The sequence below is a fragment of the Rissa tridactyla genome, chromosome 7 (assembly GCF_028500815.1).
Source record: "Rissa tridactyla isolate bRisTri1 chromosome 7, bRisTri1.patW.cur.20221130, whole genome shotgun sequence".
Lineage (NCBI taxonomy): Eukaryota > Metazoa > Chordata > Aves > Charadriiformes > Laridae > Rissa > Rissa tridactyla.
Window position 1 is genome coordinate 29,497,638 of NC_071472.1, and position 19,550 is coordinate 29,517,187.

Genomic DNA, 19,550 nt, shown 5'->3' on the forward strand with positions numbered 1-19,550 from the left:
TCTATACGTCCTTTGCGCACGTAGCTGGGATAGCACCTGGGAAAAAGGAACTGCAAAGAATGTGATATAAAGCAGTTGTCTTGATTTATTTCCATCATGTGCCTTGTTAGGATTTGATACACGTCTAGGTCAATAGGATTCTTTCCATTCATTTCCAATCTGAATAGGAAGGGGCCCTGTGTACTCCCCGCTCCACTGAACTTGGATGATTAAGTTTACACCACGCCATGGAGGTGCCTCTGAAAGTCGTACCCTTCCTGAAGAATTGTTGCTAACACGAACAGTCCCAGTGACTCCATCAATACCAACCCACGGTAAGAATTTTTGGGGTAAAAAAATGTTCTATTGGTTATGGTTTTCTTCATGGGAGGGCTATTTTATCAGTAAAGGCTAAGAAGGCAGGGCTCACTTAAAGAAACTGTTTTCAGGAGCGCTGTGTGGATGCAAGTGAGCTTGTACAGCAAACTGGCATGGGTATGGAAACAGCGTGGAGCCACGAGCAGGCAATAGCATTGGAAAAAAACATTTATGCTCCGTCACATTTCAAAGACAACCACACGCAGATAAGCAAACTCGCTTCAGGAAAGCAAATTTGTAACTAACAGTCAGGAGCTTCACAATCCTTGCCCTCAAATCAAATTTATTTGGGAATATCATCATAGGAAATACGGACAAATACAGCAGAATAAAAACACACAGTTGTAGATTGCCTTGTTGAAAATTAAATAAAAAAATACCGGCTAGATCATAACCCATAGCAATATTACATAATATATCTGTCAGATATCTCAAGATAAAAATACAAAATAAAACTCTTGAGGGCTAATCTATACTACAGCTCCTCAGTGTGCTCAATGCAGGGGTACATGCCCATAATGCTGTGGAGAGATGCATATACAAACACCATTTCTTATGGCCCCATGCAGTGTTTTGGCAGCGCAGCCTTACGGGTTTCAGAGATAAACTGTTGCTGAGGGAGAGGCCCTCTCAAAAAGCCTTTCTGCCATCCGAATGAGAATTTCTCCCATGGTCAAAGACTTAACTAACGTGTGTTGGCTATATCGGTCTTCTCCACCAAAGAAAATTTGTCTTCGTCCAAAAAAACACACTAAGCTTTGGGTCATGTCCAGGTAAAATCTTGCTAAGAATAAAGACAGAAAGAAAGAAAGAGGATCAGCTGGCTTTAAAGAAAAACTAAGGACTCTTCTTCTTGTATTTCAGTAACATCTACCACAGTGATCAAAACTGAATACAAATAAGCAAATAGGATTTTTTTATACACAAATCACATTTCTATATTAATGAATGAGTTCTGCAGGTAATGATTGCCTCCTGTGAGATCAGGAGCTCCTCCTAGTTTCTGCCATGGGACATCCTGGTGCCTGCCATAATAACAGGACACTGAGAGCCCCACAGGATGCTCCGAGTACTCTGCGGAATCTGTCACAATTTCTGCTTGTATTTCCAGGAGGAAATTCTTGCAGAGTATATAAATCATGATGGGATACAGACACAGGAAAAAAAAAGTCAAGTTCAACTATGGTAAAAGTCTGAAATTCAAAATACAATAAAACCACTAAATTCTCATTGCTCCAGACTTTCAGTCTCGGTGAATCATAAATTACAATGTTGAAGAACACTCTTGTAACAAACAAATACCTAACTGGCCTAGTTGTTAAAGATATCAGTCATCTTTTGTTCTTTTCAAATTTGGTGGGAACTGCAGATGCTCAACATCTCTGAAAGTCCCAAGTTCTCACATCTTAAATAAGAAGATTTTCCACTGCCACAGCATATGGCAATTTACAATTAAAAAAAAAAGTCTGATATGACCATTATGTTTCTTCTCTTGTCATAATGACAATAAGAAGCTAAAAGATGGTTTACGTTTTATTACAAAGGAAAAAAAAAAGAGTCCAACATTCCCAGAAAAGATGCAAAGGTGCACGGAGTGGTCCAGGTTACTAATGATTTCCTCAAACACTAGCAGAGAATATATAAATTCTTAACTCTTAGCAAAAAATATCAATTGCGTTATAACATATATGATACAATTTCATTCGTTAACATTTCATCCGTTAACCGCACTGTACAGAAATTTGTCCATGCTAAATACAAGCCTTGGACCAGATACACAAAACAATTTAAATGCACTTTTTACATCCTATATGCACAAACATTTCTTAAGTTAAAACTATGCACGCTACTTATGCATAGCGTGTATATGGCTTACATATTCAATGACAGGAATTCCACCTTTTGGCATGCCCTTATCCGGGGGCTCGGAGTTCACACTGTTCCCAGCTCGATTTCGATTGCTCCGCTGTCAGAAAAGAGACAGTCAACAGATACGGACGTGTAAGGGTCCCTCAGTCTAGGGTGACTGGTTTATGATTCCTTCTTCAATCGGGACAAAGCATGCCCTTGCTGAGGTCGAGCCTGACGCCTGTTGAGCTCCGGTTAGATCCCTGAAGCAGCAGATGAATAGAACATAGGTCTCAATTGTCCATCGGCCTCTGCACAGAGGGGAGTGCCACCGCCCCCACGAGTCCTCTTCAGAGTGGACCATGGCTGATTGTAAAGACTTTTTGGTCAGTGAGGTAATAACCACAGGGTCCGAAAAGGAGAACTGGGAGTGCAGCGACCCGAGCCACCCGAGCGCCTACAACGCGGAGGGGAGGGTGGAAGTTTCCTGGCAGGTTCCAGCAGAGGGAAATGAGGTTGGCTGCAGCTGCGTGGGACGGACGCCTGGGCTAGCCAGGGGGGGGTCACGTGCAGCTCGAGGGGAGCGGAGATGAAAATGGAGTCTCTTTCAGGGCACAGTTTGGGCTGGAGGGCTCATTCTGAGGCTTCTTGCAGAGGTAACTGCCTGCGTGCTCCGTTTTCACTGCCTCTCAGAGAAAGATGGTCTGGTGTTTTCTTTTAATGGAACAAACACTAGCAAGGATTTGCTGGATCCCTGTTGTCACCTTTGTACTGGAGACAAACCGTGATATAAGGCCTCAGTGCCACCTTCCCGTTCTGCCTGAGAGGCAACATGCTATTTTGATGAAGTGAAGCAATTTTCTTGTATTCCTGCAGCTCTCTCTTTCGCCCTACAAAACACTAAGCACCAGCTTCGTGGTAGGGCTGACACCATCGCTGATGTCTTCCAAAACACTATAGGACTGAGAATGCTTTCATCTTTAATACTGGATGCTATTTAAATAATTTTAATTACTTTTAAAGAGATACTTCAAATATGGATTTGTTAAACACCAGTTCTCTCCATATGGCAGCCACCGCAGTGGGGAAGAATCATCATCCACGCAGGCTGGTCAGTGTAACTCTACAACTTCCCTGTACAGACTACATATTTTTATTTTCAGATATTTTACGGAAGCTAACAAGTAGGACTTTAACGTTGCATGCAGCGTGGTTGCATGACCAAGTATCTACAACAACGTTTCATTTTGACTGTCCGTTTCCATTGGATGCCAGTAGCAGTGACATGTTACAGTAGTCCCGGGCAGATGATAAATGTCGTGTTTTCACATGTCTCATGGTTAACTGGAGATGTCTGGTGCCAGTGATGCAATAAAGCGAGGTCCAACTTTGGCTGAAAAAGGTATTTTGGCTAGTTTAAGAAAGCGAAATAGAAGAGAAAATAGCAACAACAAATACAACTGAAATCTTGCGAGCTGTTAAGTGCCTTGAGTTACCAGCTCGAGGTTTTACATTTTACACTTTTGATCATTTGTCCAATCACTCTCCACAGAAACAGGATGATCCAAGAACAAGTTGACAGACATCAGCCTCTGAGAGCATGGGGTAGGAACAGCTAGAGTTCTTCTTTTCTCCTGCAACAGAGGTCAAATGAAAATTCACAGCAATTTTAATTTTTTAGATTTTTAATACTATTACTTCCAGTATTTAATATACTTGAATTGAGGATGTTTTATTGCACGACCATTTAGTCTGACATTAAGGATTCAGAGATGTAGAAGTACTGCTTTTCCCTTCTTTATATTGAATAGGTTTTAGGGGGAAATAGGAAGTGGGCTGTACGGCCATTTCAAAATTTTGTAATAAAACCACAACTGGAATAGAACAAAGAGAATAATAATAGCAATAAGCAAGTTTTTATGGTATAAAACTCTCCCCATTATAAGAAAGAAATGACAAAATTACCTGTCCTGCCTGAAATGTCAGAAGCTTTTAAGAAATCACAGGTCTAGTTCTGTATCAGTGCTTCTTTCTGCTCGGTGGCTTTTACTATATCTTCTGACTTCTTACAGTGTTTAGGCTCACCTGGAAAACAAACAAATGTGGTTTGGAACCTGAGTGAGGAAGTTACCCAAGCTAAGAGCAGCCCTAGACAGACAGGAACTTTTTCCCCTGACTTCTTTAAGTTTAAAATGAGGTTTCAGTCACTGCTTTCTTTAATTGCTGTCTCACCATAGTAAGCAAAGGATTGAATTAACTAATCATTATGGTTTATCCATAAGGCAAAGGATAGAATGAAAGCAATAGATCACAGCAAGAAACAAAAATATGAAGGCATTTACATAAGTAAGTGTTAATAAAGTGGGCTTGGTTTTGGTTTATTTTATCTTCCAATTTACTGAAAGTCAAAATTCACCCTCTACAGAGAAGTGCTGTTTAAATCCTCTTTAATGTAGGTTCTCAAATTGGGAGTAAGCTTCTCTTCGATAATGAAAGATGCCAGTGTCAAGTTCTAAGAATTCAATTAATTCAATCAGATAGGAGAAATGACACCGAGTGACACAAGCAGCTTTCAAACTAAGTGATACAACATGAATTTCAAACCAATAATCATAATATCAAGCTGTTGCTTAAACCCTTCAGTAATTTTGAAAGAGTACAGCTGAGGAAATTATGAACTGAGACAGAGGAGAATGTAGACAATTTACAGTGTTATTTACTATCTATACAGTAACTTCTCAGTTTTAACCAGTTGATTGAGTGACCCCACCAGTGGTTAATAATGCTGAACTGAAAATGTGAAAAAGGAAAAGCACAAAAGTCTCAAAAGCAGAGAAGATGAGCTCAAAGAACCATAAAAACTATAAGAATAGAGGCAGGGAAAGATTTTTGAAAGATGGAAAACAAAGGTACAAGCAGCTGAAAGGGAACACGGATGATGTGTGATCTGAAAGGAAAATTCAAAGATGGTGAGTTGAAGCTGAAGAAGAGGCTCACAGTTTCGAAAACAGAAAGAGAGGGAAGGGAACTCATGAGAACGAGGAAAGAAGAAAATTAATAGCTATGAATTCACCATGGCATCACTGTAAACAAGTGAGAATTGCTACTGATTTTACCCTCGTTTCATTGCCATGAACAGTGGCGGAGTGGGCACTGCCCACGCTGTGATGCAGCCACCATCAGATGGGCCACAGTCCCCCGAGCAGCACTCCTCCCCACCCCCCTTACTTTACATAAATTAGTATGGGTGGAATATAGACAACCAGTTTTCCAAAGGTTTTTAAAGTCTCAAAATCAGACTAACATGAATTAGAACAAGAACTTCTCCAACTCTTTCAGACTGCAGTTGTTTATGGAGGGATTTAGCAAAACTTTTATTATTATCCATCAAAACAAAAAAGGGTGTGGGGAAGGGCATGAAAGTAAAATCGATTGATCTAAATATTTAAATTTTATACTTAGAGTGGCTAGTAGTGTTTTAGGAGTGGGACAGGAGTGGTTTGTGAAGGCCTCATAAAATAAAAACTTGGTGTGCTTAATTTTCATAAAAACTAAACATTGACTTCTAAACCACTTTCTTCCAGCCAATGCATCAGTTTTTGTGCATGATAAACTCTGCCCTCCTAATGGTTGCTAATGGCTGTTATCTTCTAATCCCTGTAAACACAGGGGTTTGTAAACACATCGTTTGCTCTCTCAATATGACCTTCCCTCCATGGTCATCCCAAGTAGGAACACAGATGCCTTCTCTTAATACCAGGATCCTGATTTACTGTTGCTGTTTGGCCACACAGAGTGTGTACAAGGAACTCTAATGGACCAGGCACCGCATTGATCTGTGCCCCCTTTGCACGGACGCAAAGGGCTCCACGCTCGGCTGAGCACCACGGGGCCACCATGGCACTAAGCATTTGCATGGCGCGGATGATTCTTTGATGCCACTTGCATTACCATCAATCAAACTGGCATGTTGTTGATGTGGATCTGTCCACTGCTGTTCAACCTGGTTATCCTCCAGAGGCCTTCAGTCACTGACTGCTGGTGACGTTGAACGCTTTGTATAACTGACGCGACTGGGTAAGTCCTCTACTGTCATACAGACTGAAGTTACTGGCAATCTGTTTTATCACCGATTTATTATCTCCTTTACATTTTGATATTAAGGATTAATGTGGCGATCATCATGAGTGAAAAGTTAAAAGCGTGCCAATTAGCATTTATAAATCATTGAAACATGGAGTTGTTTAATTAAACATAAGCAGTTTTTAAAATTAATGTTCTAATTAATAAATCACTTGGGAGAAAAGGAAAATCACCACTTAAAAAAATCACCTTATAATAGTTCCACTTAATCTTGTTACATGCAATTAAATGAAAGTGAGATGATGGAAAGGACAAAGGTATTGTGGAGGAAAACGACATTCAGTCACAACATGAGTTCTTGTAATAGCAACCCTGCGGTTCTCCCTTTGCACCGACCAGGGCCCAGGGCAGAGCTAGTCCTGTTGGTAAAATGCAATAGTCTGCGAGAACTACACCTAGAAAGAGATGTGATACAAGGAGAGGAAAACAATCCTTTTTTGGTTTGTTTGGTTGGTTTTTTTTAATGGGGAACCCCCTCACTGTAGTACATCCAAACACTCAGCGACAGTTCCCAAGAACGCAAACAGAGCATCTTCCTGTGTTCCACACCTCTGCTATAATCCACTCGCTTACTCACAGGAAACCAAACTGAGTTTTTTGCTTTTTATAAAGGACAGAACAATGACAGCTGACATATGACATTTCAATCTGAATAATTATGTTGCTTTTCTTCTTACTTTCTACCTCGCTCTCCCAGCCCCAGCCCCTGCAGGTGCTTACTTCTCTGTCCTGGGAGTCAGCAAACACTCTGGACATGGCTTTAGGCTTCTACCCCCCAACCTCAGTACAGAAAGCATGGAGAGCGCTAATAATGCCCTGAGAGATGTACAGTGCTTCTTAGAATATTCAAATAACTCTAATTTGGGAAGCAGGGAAAAAAGTAAGGTCATGTGTATGCTACCTTCTGCTTGCTTGAAGGGACGTTGCATTTAAAATGTCTGACCTTGTTTAAAAGAGCCCTGTCTGGATCCGCTGGCCATCAACAGAGGCGCAAAAGTGAAAAGTGGGGATTCTACCTGTGCTATATCTCCCTTCAGTTCCGAGTGCTACCGCATCATACACAACACACTCACTCTTGACCACCTCAAACATCACTTATACAGAGAAAAAGGAGGGGGGAATGAGAAAACAGAGCTCTGGTATTTGTAGTTATGAGGCTTCTAACACTTCACAGCAATGCAAACTAGCAAAAACATTAATATTATGTATCTACGTTTAGACAACAACAATGACAGTCTAATGGATTCCCTCCATTTATAGTGATATTAAATCATTTCACCACTGTGAAAGAGAAATTTGAAACACTTTAGCCTGAGTTTTCCCTTTGGTACTGAATATACCAGACTATTCCAATACGAAACACCTGCACTGGCTTTCTTTTCAGTTATCTTTAACATGGTTGCACAGTCTCTGCAGAGGTACTTAAAGCTCCTGCTGAAACCCAATATTAATTCATTTCACCTCAAAGAGCCAGGACCTGAGACTCACCATGTGTTTGTAGCAAGTCTGCTGTCCTGGCCCTGCGCATTATAGTGATGTAAATATCTGCACAACACTTCTTTAATCGGCAGGCACAGAAAAACCCCACCATACATGTCATTTATTTATATCATCTATGACATAGTTGAGAAATTAATACTAGGTCTCCTCTGCAGTTTATTAGAAGCATGAAGTTCTGTGGAAGGGTCAGTGCTGACTTAAAAGACTACAGTATTTAGATAATACACAGATAGTACTCTCACTATACGGCAACAGGGCTGGTTTGTCCATAGGAAAAGGACATAGTCCCTCTGTAAATCATTTCAAAAGACCATAAAATATTCAAAATATTTTTCTATGGTATTTAAATATTAGGCAAATAGGGAAAATGCAAGAATGAAATGTCATTAAAGTATAAATCACGGAATCACGGAATCACGGAATCTTCAGAGTTGGAAGGGACCTCTAGAGATCATCTAGTCCAACTCCCCTGCTAGAGCAGGATTGCCTAAAGCACATCCCTCAGGGCTGCATCCAGGCGGGTCTTGAAAATCTCCAGAGAAGGGGACTCCACCACCTGCCTGGGCAGCCTGTTCCAGTGCTCTGTCACCCTCACTGTAAAGAAGTTTTTCCGTGTATTTGAACGGAACTTCCTATGTTCTAGCTTGTGCCCATTGCCCCTTGTCCTGTCGCTGGGAACCATTGAAAAGAGCCTGGCTCCGTCCTCCTTAAACCCACCCTTTAGGTACTTGTAAACATTAATCAGGTCCCCCCTCAACCTTCTCTTCTCCAGGCTAAAGAGTCCCAGCTCTTTCAGCCTTTCCTCATAAGGGAGGTGCTCCAGTCCCATAATCATCTTGGTTGCCCTACACTGGACTCGCTCCAGCAGTTCCCTGTCCCTCTTGAACTGGGGAGCCCAGAACTGGACACAGTACTCCAGTTGTGGCCTCACCAGTGCAGAGTAGAGGGGGAGAATGACCTCCCTCGACCTACTGGCCACAGTCTTCCCTATGCAGCCCAGGATGCCATTGGCCTTCTTGGCGACAAGGGCACACTGCTGGCTCATGGATAATTTGCTGTCTACCAGGACCCCCAGGTCCTTCTCCTCAGAGCTGCTTCCCAGCATGTCCGCCCCTAACCTATACTGGTGTTTGGCATTCTCCCTTCCCAGGTGCAGGACCCTACACTTGCTTTTGTTGAACCTCATTAGGTTCTTCTCTGCCCAGCTCTCCAGCCTGTCCAGGTCACGCTGGATGGCAGCACGGCCCTCCGGAGTGTCGGCCACCCCTCCCAGCTTGGTATCATCAGCAAACTTGCTGAGGATACACTCTGTCCCCTCATCTAGGTCATTAATGAATATATTGAACAAAATTGGTCCAAGTATTGACCCCTGAGGGACACCACTCGTTACAGGCCTCCAACTGGACTCTGTGCCGCTGATCACAACCCTCTGGGTTCTGTCACTCAGCCAGCTCTCGATCCACCTCACTGTCACCTCGTCTAGCCCATACTTCCTCAGCTTCCTAATGAGGATGTTATGGGAGACAGTGTCAAAAGCCTTGCTAAGGTCAAGGTAGATGACATCTACGGCTCTCCCCTCATCCAGCCAACCCGTTATAACATCATAGAAATCTATCAGATTGGTCAGGCATGATTTGCCCTTGGTAAATCCATGCTGACCACTTCCAATAACTTCCTGTTCCTCTATGTGTTTGGAGACGACATCCAGAATGAGTCAAACTATTTAATGACATAAAATCAGAATGTCAATGATAGTGTGACTGACCAATAAACCCTACAACAGGAGAAGGCTCAGTGGAGATGGGCAAGGGGGATGTGCCTGTCAAGCTCAGGAGATAATGCAAGGGGTGACTGACCAGAGCTGTTGCAAAGCAAGCTGACAACCTCAGCCCAAAGGGGAATGGAGGGTGGCCTTCGGTTTAGAAAGCACTTATGTCAGTTCAGCGGTTCCACTGACTGTATCCCAGTTGAGGGGACCAACCAGTGGTGCAGAGGTTTCTCCTTGTGTTCATTAGAGGAGTGTGACTGTCTCCCTGAGTTAGCCAGGCCAGCATGGAGGGAGTGAATACATGGCTCAGCCCAATAGAGAGTATAAAAACTAAACAACTAGCAAAAGAATTTAGAAGAGAGCGATGAGCTTGAGCTGGCTTTAACCCATGTGTGCCTTGTTGGTGACTGGGGACACCCAGCGTCCTGACTGTGAGCATATTCTACAGACTGGCAATGGGACTCACATCAGCGGTGTCACTGAACTGTGTATTGCAATTGCTCTATTTTGCCAAGCGTAACTTACATTTGTAGTGTGTTTTCAGTACATATTGTATCACTCTGCTAAATCGGAAACTCCATATAACACCAACTCTCTTCAAATAGGTAAATTTGATATTAACATTACTTCCTTCACACATGGAATATCTAAAAGAACCTGATCAGAGAGTATTGGATTCTGACATTAATATGCTACAGAAACCAGGCAAAATATTCAGCAAGCTCTCTGTTTACCTGGGTATTTATCTATGCTGGAAAATGAGCAAATAATCACTGAAGGAAATGCACGAGAGTCAATTCAACATACCACAAAGAACAGAAGTTTCACATAAAATAACAACTAAAACTGCCTTTCAATATCAAATGCCTTTAAAAATAACACCTAACCAATATCCTTATTCTATGCATAATAGAACTCTACTAAAAATTTGTGATAATGTACATCAGAAATCCAGCTTCATCTTGTGGTTTTCTGACTTGAGGGACTATGAATTACTTGTGAGGGCATCCATGAGGTCCATGAGTTCATGAAACTCAAAGAAATGCAAACTTACTTTCTGTAGGCTTAAGTTAGCTGACCAGGGATGCACATTTCCGCTTGAAAAATTTTAAGGATTCACAGGTCTAAAGAGGTGAAAAGTCACTATTCTAGAATGCAAGATCCAAAGAATTGGGAGCGTATAAATTCTCTGAATTTCCCATGGCAACAGCATTTTGACAATATAATTTCCTGTGACCATATAATGTCCCACGACAACACCAAGAATTGACGACTACCTTTGTTCACAAACCGTAACAGATAAACAGTTTTCAAACCAATCTGAAGACCTGTTCAGAACAGAATTTTACAATGGCTGGGCGTGTGTTTGATTAATGGCATGAGCAGTAGCCTCTACTTTGTACAAGCTCTCGCCCGCAGGAAAAGGCACAGCTTGTAGTAAAGGAGGGTTTGGAGAAAAATCCTTTCAGCCCCATTTCATTTCCAAAGATCTTTATACAGTGGTTTAAGATTTTCAGGCACAGATGTTTAGTTTCAGTAGAGAAATATACATTTCTATACCAAAACTTTCCGTGGCAATCAGCAGCAACTGAGATGTGTGCTACAAAACCTACAATGGCTCAGATGTAAGTTGGGGAATCCCAGTAAGGGAGTATTGGTGCATCACTCAGCCTCTGGAGTTGCCTTAAAAATAATTTGCTTCCTTTCTTACTGTGCAATTAATCACTTGGCGTGGTTATGTCTCCTGGTATATTTCCCCTTTTTCCACGACCTATTATTAGTCTGTGGTTTAAGTACTACGGCCTCTTCAGTGATGCAAGAACTGACCAACGTCCTCGTATGAGCTCTGGCTTTTAGTTCAGGACCTTACCAATACTATTTATTTCCACAAAATAATTAAATCAATCTCTTATTTCTATTTAATTATTTATCTGCAGTCTTTTCGAACATTGCCATCTCTAGTGAAGGAACATCCTTCGATTGGTGGAATTCATGTTATTAAAGCTTTTTTACCATCTTCAAAAAAAAAATAGCTTCCAGATCATGTTTGCCTTTGGAAATACACTACTACAAACTCAACCAATTCTTACCCTTTTCATACATTTTGAAGTTTGAAGCTTTAAAATACAAGGCAGAAAAAACCTGTAGAAAATTCCCTGACTTAAAAAAGGAATAGGATTAGCCTTTTTTCTAAAATAAGAAATCTTTTTTCTCATAGGAAAGGTGGAACGTAAAGATTGACGAGTCAACAGAGTGCACTAACTGCGTGCGGAGCTGTAACTGACCTCTCAAACGGCATTTTTGTTGGTCAGCCTCCTAAAGACCCCCAAGGACAGCTACACCGCATCTGACTTCTGCATCATTTGAAAAATAAAAGATGCAGCATTTCCCACTGTGTTCCTCATCCAGGAGACAGGAAACGTCTCTAAGGCACTTAAATTTCAAGTTGGGCTTTAATACAAAAATTGGTGTAAAAAAATACATGTCAAAAGACAAAAATGTCAATTATTAGACAACTTCAAATGCTGTGAAATTAATTTTAGTAGAAATATTTTGATTTAGGACCCTAAATTAGCCATCTGTTATTTCTGATGGAAAAAAACCTGTCAACAATAAAAGCATGGAGCACTGGAATGTGGAACTCTAGAATAAGTGGGAGTTCTCCATCAAAAGCATTTTTGAGAAATATGCCAAGTCATATACTTATGTATAAGCTAAGTCATATAAGCACTTCAGTGTTGCTGCTCAGACAATGCCACACTTCTGGCACAATATTGCAAGGCTCATTGTCATAAAAATATGAATGAGTTTAGCATTTTAATTAGAAGTGAGGAAAAGAAGTGTCGTTATATGCCTTGATTATTCTTATTACCCTAATACCTCAAAGCTTATTCTAACAATAAGCAAATTTGGAAAATAAAGTGTAAATGCACAGTGTTTTACTTTGATAGCATCTATTCTTATTGCTTGGGCATCTTGCCTATGATACTGTCTTACAATCACTGGATGCTCAATCATAGTCAGCTTGTGATAAAATACTTACATTTAAAAAAATATTCTGAAATTATAGGGATTTTCTGGCTGCTCCGCTTATCCTGCAAACTACAGTCAGGAGACTGATCTTTCTGATTAAGAGAATGACAGAGTCCCATGCCTACTACAGTTAGCAAATTCCATCCACTTAAAGTTAACTCTGAAATTCACATTACATTTAATATAAAGGATGGGGTTTACAAAATAATGACAATATTAGGTGCCTAAGCTAAGGAGGGTGCATTTTAATAGGATATGAGTAATTACCTATTTGAAGTGAAAATGTTAGATAGTTCTGTTTTGCAAGTTTACTTCATTCTCCAATAACAAACTGCTATTTAATTGCAAACATGCATCTTTAAATTACTTTAGAATCATTTTTCCAGTTCAATTGAAGGTCTTGGTATTTTCTGTAAAAAATTTTCTACTAGGTACCACATAGCTGATATCAAGAAGATGATATTTTTTTACATCAAACAGCTTTTATTTGATGGTTTTAGGACCCTACTGTTTCTACACGTGCCTGAAGAAACTTTCTTACGCTGATGGTTTGTACAACACCTTATTTTGATATTTTTCATTACTGTCGATGTTTGACAGGAAGATACCAGACACTGCTGCAGCTTCACCCTGGACAGCTTCATTAGATTGACTGGTGCTCTGTGATGAAGCATTACCATTCAGAGGGTCTGTATTCTGTGTTTCTTGCTGGGCATCGGTGAGATCTTTCTGGTTCGGATCAGAGTTAGTGCATTTTTCTGAGTTGGATTCATCACTCAGAGGAGTGTCGAAAGAGACTACTTGTAGGACGATGGATCTGGGAGGACAGGTTGTACCTTCGCTTCCCTGACTACTCTCATTTTGTATCCTTGTTGTCTCTTCCTGCAACTGTGCATCTCTGGAATTTCTGCTTTGGTCTTTTTCCTGTTCACCAACATTTTTCACAAGTTCTTCTACAAAGAGGGAACAAAATATGTGAATTAGATAAGAAGGATATGTCACAATTCTTTGATTTCAAAGTAGTGACTGATAGAGCTGGACATGGGAACATTGTGAACATCGACTTTCTGCATGAGACGTGCACTGGTGTGTTTCATATGGGTCAGATTCTGCTCCTGATTACACTATTGCAATTGAACCATAGTGGCCCACTTTCTGGGTTCTAATTTGTACCTCTTTTTTTTTTTTTTGCCATAGTACAGAGCAAGGAGCATCATCAGACACACTGTAAGCTGCAGGATGGGAGCAGGAGGACCCCATGCTGTAGGCACGTCCCCCAGGGGTGGTGTTTACCACCACAGGACTAGGAGGACCAGAGCTCATCAGTTCTGCAACAGAGGAAGGTCATGGAGGGGAGTACCTTGCTGGGGATGGGGGAGCATCAGCACTGAAGGGAAGCCCTGAAGGAAGTTGGCCTGTCAGCCTGGAAAAGTTCAAAACGTCAGCTAATACAGAGCTTCAGCTGGAACAAGTTATAGAGGGCTACGGGCGTGCAATCCAGTACTGCTGCCATTATGGTTAGTGGCACATACAGGATGGGAAGGAAGAAATACGGGGGAAATTGTGCTTCAGGGGACAGAAGGTACAGGATTACAGGATTAAATAACGTTTGTGGAAGGCTCCATTCCTTGCTCTATTGCAGAGACTCGGAGAACAGTACAAATGAAATGGCCAAGGGTAAAAGGAGACAGAACAGAGCAGCACAGAGAGGTGGTACCAGGAGGAACCAGAAGATGAAGAAAACGGAGAATGGAAAACTTGTGATGGACAGTGAAAAATTTGATAAAAAATAACTGTACCATCTTCATGAAGGACCTATTTATCTTGCTATTAGAGTCTCTGTTTCATAAATTCAGATTTTAGAATCTGTATACTACTATGGAAGATACGAACCACTATAAATTTAAAAAGTGAAAGCACTGCAGTTTGAACAACACCTCCACAGAATAGCTGTGTGGTATTGCATAACATTTCTAATTTGGCTGTGCACACTGTATTATGGAAGGAACCAAGCACTAAGATATTTATTGAGTTCAACTGGCAGCTCCCAGAAACTCTGGTTTTCAGTGACCAGTCCAAATCCAGACCAAAAGTGATTGCATATGACAACTGAAAGTTAGCCCAGTTTGTAATCACATTTCTGCCACAGTCAGTATCAGGCATCTTTGTCACCTCACTGTTCTGAATCCAAAGAAAGTTACCCCTGAAGAAGAATTTGGCCTATGAAATGGGATGGAAAGGAACACCTCTGAACCTCAACTGATGTGCAGAAGCATGGGATAGTCAAATAATTTCCTTCTTTTGTCAGTTCTTATACTTCCTGTCATAAAAAAAATCAAGAAATTTCAAATTTGAGCAATTTCTAAACTTTTAAGTCAGTTTTTTTACAAACTTTAGAGACCTGCTTGCTATGGCCTCTAAATCTGAAATGCGGACAGGTGTTCTTTTCCTACAGACTTCAATGCGGCTCTTACAAAGAACTGGTTGGGCTAAATACATTAAGAAATATGTATATGCAACTGGAAGCAAATCTGATGTTCAATCCAGATATGTTAATTAAAGCATCTGTCACTCATGGTATAATCTATCTACCTAAGGCTTTTGTCCCAAGAAACTGATTTACATGCCATATTTACCTCCATATGGCAGAGCTACAAGCATTTTTCCTTAACTGTATAAAAAAGCCACAGAAATCCCACGATAAAACATTTCAGGTGCTGTTCAACTGCATCCATGAGTTGAGGAAAGCAAAGCTGAACTATAATCGCACATAAAACTGGAATATCAACTTAGTTCACACTACAAATGGTGGATTTTTTAACCTGAAAGCTGGTAAGAACAGACAGTATTTTTCTCACAGAATGGTGTTTTAGGACAACGCTAACAAGAATTCAGATTTTTCTTGGTGTAACTAGGTGGCTGACCACTTTATTCTCATATTACAATCTCAGAATATTCTTATAGGCAAAACCCACTATTATTTTTCAGTTCATAAAGCTGAATATCTAAACTTAAAATTGCTTTCCTTCACTGCCTACCGAACTTAAACTCGCAAATGAAGCTTAATCGGACCAATGCTGATGGCCTGTTTTTAACTTCTGTCATGCCTGTCTCTTATTTCTATGACTGCCCTTGAGATGATCTCAAGCAAGTCTGTTTAAGGATAACCAAAACACAGCCAAACTCTAACGCAGGTCTAGGAGTATCTCTGCACCAAGTTACACCTGATAACATACTAGTTAAATGCCATACCTATTGCATTTAAACTGGTATGATACTATTTATTCCAGAAATCAGTAGAAAAGAATATGTGAGAAAAATATGATTCTTTTCTAACTATGAAAAATACTGTGGAATTTTAAAATCTGTAGAGATAAAACTATTGCTAAACATTAGTCTTTTTATGCCCATAATCATATCTGTGATTACCCTTCCATGGTGATAAAATTTCAAAGTCACTCTCCGTTAACTAAGCTTGAAGAAAAGTACCTTGTCCACTTGGGAGGATTTTGCTCAGGGCAACCATGAGGAGTGGCTGGTAGTTGGGACTGAGAGTGAGAAGCCTCAAGTACAAAATCCCCTATGATGATATCCCAGCTTTCATTAAGACCCCCAATCCGTTTTCTTGGTATTAAGTCTCTCATCTGCTGGATGTCTGAGTCTATGTTCTGACTTGCTTTGCTCCACTCGGTTTCAATCCCTATGAAATCCACTGCCAAAAAGAGGAAAAATACTGGATTCTTGCAGTATGTGAGGCACTTGTGAGATATGCAATACATGCTGGAAAAATACAGATTTCTGCTTTCCATAACAGCTAATAATTGTACTCTATATTACATAGGACCTTTATATTGTATATCAGAACTGGAATTTTCTGTCATTTTTGCTGTCTTATCACTCCGATGAAACACAAACATTTAGCAGTCTTTAAAAGAGCTGAGACTGGGACAGTGACCAAATAATGAAGAGTCAAGCAAGGCACTGCTAAGTTAATACCACTAGTATAAGAGAAGCAGAGCTGGCATGATGTTTGATCCCCAGTGCTGGACAGCAAGAATTGCAATAAATATGTCAGCAGAGCCTCTGCTTCTATCTAGCCACGAAATGCCAGGACCCTCTGAGAGCAGGAGACAAGGCATCCATCACCCTGCACTGGGCACGTTCCTCCTCCCCTGTGGGCACACATTGCCATGGCCAGCTGGGGGTGGAAACGGACAATATAACTTGGCATTTGCAACACTGACCATATTTAATAAGAGTAAACAGATGAATAAGATTAATAGGAAAAAACAACCTTCTTGGTCCTTTAGAAAACTCCCTTCTTTTTTGGGGGAGGTCAGCTAGGCACTGAACAGGTTAAGGATTATCATATCCACACAGATAAAGGCAGACAGAAGTGTGTTGTGCAGTGCAGTTAACTCAGGCTATGTGTTATTGTTGCTACTGGTTTTGCTCTCTCTGTTTTAACTCAGTAAAAGTGCCTGGAGCCAGGCCTGTTTACATATTTTCAGCTATTTGCTATTGTTTTCTTTACAAGAACCCAAGCGTTATTCAGCGAAACTTGTGTGAGTTCATCTGTAAAACAAATGACTTCTCCTAACTGATCTGTTAGGGGTGACTCAATCTTATCCCTCTCTTCTGTACTTCTGTGCCGTTCCTGCCTTAAATCACTGTCGTTCATGAGAAGCAACAATGGCATTTGATACATAAACGTGGTAGAAGTGGTGTTTTTCTTCCCTTGTGTTTAGACTGGGCTGTTGGCAAAATAATTGTACTGCCCTATTTTGTTTGGAAAACTGGCAGGAGTCATAAGGCAATAGCTAAATTTCAGAAGAGTTGAAAAATTTTGGTACTTAGTAATTTTGTGTCTACAGAAAATGTGTTCACTATTGAAGGTGACTTCTTTCCTCTCTCCTTTTCACCAGATACTACTCTTCTTACATTAAGTGACCTCTTTCATTATGTTTCTGAAAATTGATGTGAGTTCTTTAAGTTCTTTTCTTATTATTTGCCGGAATGAATGGGAGCACTAAACTCCTATCAGCCCAAAGGAGACTAAACTGTCCACGGAACACTAAAACCGTCACACAGCTCAATCTATAGCACCATACCGTAGGACTCTGTGGTCTCCAAAGTATCGCTGCTCTGCTGCTGCAGCTCTGGTGAGTCTGCATTAGCAGCTACAACACTGATTTCCACCAGCTCGTTACTGCCTGTGTGTGCAGCAACACCTTCAGGATATGGTTTACTAAGCGGTGAGCAAGCTTTTCTACATTTTGGTACTTTCTCTTCTGTATATGTCCATTGATTTTCTTTTCCTGGCCTTTCTGTAATAAGAAACAGAACATTTGAATACTATAATCTGCACAGTGCGGGGCTAATAAGATACCTTTCTGTCTCCAGCAACTGCACCACTTGAGTGTGTACTGACTTAACAAGCATGGAGAGGGAAAACACAAAAGCCACGTGTAAGCAAAACATCTCAAATCAGCTAATGGCAGCGACTGCCACAGTCCTGAACCCCAGTAAAGCAAATGTCTGCTGAATCACATTGCTATTTTCATTGGCTGTGTTGAAAATAAGCTACAATAACTTACTCTTACAGAAAGACATAATGACGATGAAATATTAAGAATTAGCAAACTACTGAATCAGAGAGGAAAGCTGTTCATCCTCACTAAGAATTACGTTATTTGAGGAATCTGTAACGAAAAATGCTGCTGGATGTTATGGTCTCTCTGTGAATATTACCACAAACTTTGATTTCTAGGCTTGTATGCCTTCTTTTTTACCGGAAAACAAAATCCCACAAAGCAGACAAAAGACCAAAACCAGGACAGCATGGGAAGGAACTGCATATTTCTAAAAGACATGTTCTCACATCAGCCATTTTAAAGAGAAGAGGAAGAGCTAAGCAATAAGCAGAAAATGAGAGAACTGATCTTGGTGTCTCTGGGACTCCCAAGTAAGTTTAAAGACACATCCAAGAGCTCCCAAACAACCAGGATTTTTCCCTAACAACCCGCCATTTTCAAGCCCAAGAACACATTGCAGTAACCTACAAAGTTATTTAGACACCGATTCCTTCCCCTTTCAACTCCTCACACAAATGTCATCACACCTGTAGGAGTATAAAAAACCACTGCAAACCACGTAACCCAGTGGCACTTGATGTCACAGCATTACATCATATAGAGAAAGTAGCAACAGCTTAATTAGTTACCAAAACTTTTTACTAAAAAGTTTGGTTAAAAATAATTTGTGAGTTTATGGTTTCCTAGGGTGGTTATCTCCACCTTTTACTTCTCTTCTGCTGTTTAGCTGTAAGCTGGGACTTTCGGGACAGGGGAAGAGAGGGACATGCTGCTTTTGAGCCTACTAGAGGGAAAAGGTGTATGAAGCCATGTAGTTTGTCACATGCAGAGGCAGGCCAGCTCTCTGGTGTATGCTCCAGGACGATATATAACACGTTCCATTGTCAGGTTCAGTTACCATTCCTTAGCCTGTGATTTACCAGGTACTGAGTAAAACAGTACGTTTTACGTACAAAATACAAGATACAAAACGTTTCTTGCTACTCTTAGCTCAACCCATTCATTGCACTTCCTCAGAGCGTGGTGAAAAATTCTCCTTTTCCCACCGTTCTTAACACTTTTCTGGATTGGCTCCAAAACTGCTTACGACCTAAACATTTTAGCACTGCAATTAAAATCCCTGTCACTGGTCCTAGATGGGACTCCTTTAGCCCCCTGAATTTATTTTTCTCCACCAGATTAAAACAGTCCATTAGGGTAGATTTCATGTGCCAAACTGTCAGTCGGTTTCTGTGACTGTCACACCCATCCTCCCACCGCCCACCCTTCCTTAGCGGCTGCTAAATCACATTAACATGCTATCAGAT

At 40.8% G+C, this 19,550-nt stretch overlaps 1 protein-coding gene across 6 annotated transcripts in view; it reads right to left on the reverse strand.

Moving 5' to 3' along the window:
* Positions 1-634: 634 nt before the first annotated feature.
* PDE1A (phosphodiesterase 1A) overlaps positions 635-19,550 on the reverse strand; it is a 238,022-nt gene continuing 219,106 nt past the window's right edge. For 3 of the 6 annotated variants that reach the window (XM_054209002.1, XM_054209001.1, XM_054209003.1), the window contains 3 exons: positions 13,258-13,602; positions 4,171-4,290; positions 635-3,839 (listed from right to left, as the gene is read on the reverse strand). In XM_054209002.1, the coding sequence (XP_054064977.1) occupies positions 4,214-4,290; positions 13,258-13,602 (422 nt within the window). In that variant the 3' untranslated portion in view covers positions 635-3,839; positions 4,171-4,213. The remainder of the gene's footprint in view (positions 3,840-4,170; positions 4,291-13,257; positions 13,603-19,550) is intronic. The other 3 variants (XM_054209005.1, XM_054209004.1, XM_054209006.1) reach the window with 3 other exon arrangements.